Here is a 1,255-nt window from a genome sequence, read left to right on the forward strand (position 1 = left end):
TTCTTCCTTATGCCTGAGAGATTTAGAGGAAGTTTGGGAATAGTTCTCAGTGTGGGTATTTGTGTTACCTAATGGAACTTCGTGCATTTTCCAGGAGTGATTCTGAGGCCTGGGTTTATATACGGGACTCGAACTGTTGGGAGCATGAAGATACCCCTTGGTGCAATTGGATCTCCAATGGAGATGGTAATTTCATTTTTTTCCCTAGTATTTGTGACATTGAGATACCTCCTCCGATCATAAAGTGTGAATAACTTTTGTTCTTTAATCAATTGACATTAGATGTAAGCATCATGATATTGAAGTTTGAGTCATTGTTTACTAAATTACTAGTATGATTAAAGTTCAGATTTTTCTTGAGCATCAGTATGATTGCATTGATGCCACATTATACATTACTGTCCTTTGGTTCTGAGTGTAATGCAATTCACTTGGAGTACGCAGGTTCTCCAACATGCAAAGCCATTGAGCCAGATCCCACTTGTTGGACCTCTAATGACACCTCCGGTCAATGTTACGTCAGTTGCAAAAGTCGCGGTTAGAGCTGCAACGGACCCTGTTTTCCCTCCCGGTATCATTGATGTTTATGGAATTCAACGGTATAGTCAGCACAAATCAAAGTAGAAATTTTTTTCCACATTTTTTTTACTTCACTCGGAGCGGTTTGCTTCTACCAGATGCCATCTCTTTCACGGAATAATGTCTGAAAGGCGTGTGTATGTAACCATAGATGTTTCTTTCCGATTTCTTTAGTTTCAGCATTCATAATCTTCTTTTTCAACAAACTCTGTTGCCTGAAGTGGGTTTGAATATACTTTATATCTTGTCAGAGAGGGAGAGATTTTGATGAACGTAAACGTGTTGTACGCTTTCAAAATTTTCAAGGTAAATAAAACAATCACTTCACACTTCATGCATAACATTTACATCAACTTGTTTTGTTCGATACTTGAATTCAAATTCCAGTACTTTTTCTACTGTCCCCAGAAGTTTATAGTTTTCTGTTTTCGTTGGTCAATATTCTTTTGGTATTTGATATGAAGTTTCCTGTTTTATAAATTTTGACCGGACGAGCATGGATGATCAACGGGGAAAAAAAAGAAAGAAAAAAGAAAAAAAAATGAAATAGCGAGCAGAACATTCTTAAACTCTGAAAAAGAAAATTCAGATGTATAACATTAAGTTGGATCATTTCTTGAATGCCAAATGTTTGAAGGTGCCATTTTTTATAAGATTTAAATATCTTATAGTATTC

The 1,255-nt window shown here is 36.0% G+C and overlaps 1 protein-coding gene across 1 annotated transcript; it reads left to right on the plus strand.

Moving 5' to 3' along the window:
• Positions 1–94: 94 nt before the first annotated feature.
• Positions 95–920, plus strand: LOC107470608 (uncharacterized protein At1g32220, chloroplastic; the record flags this gene model as incomplete). Its single annotated transcript, XM_016090011.3, is given in 2 exon segments — positions 95–186; positions 445–920. Coding segments are annotated over 2 exon segments (272 nt in total), but the record flags the coding sequence as incomplete, so codon positions are not given.
• Between the last annotated feature and the right edge of the window lie 335 nt (positions 921–1,255).

This window comes from Arachis duranensis, chromosome 10, assembly GCF_000817695.3.
Source record: "Arachis duranensis cultivar V14167 chromosome 10, aradu.V14167.gnm2.J7QH, whole genome shotgun sequence".
Lineage (NCBI taxonomy): Eukaryota > Viridiplantae > Streptophyta > Magnoliopsida > Fabales > Fabaceae > Arachis > Arachis duranensis.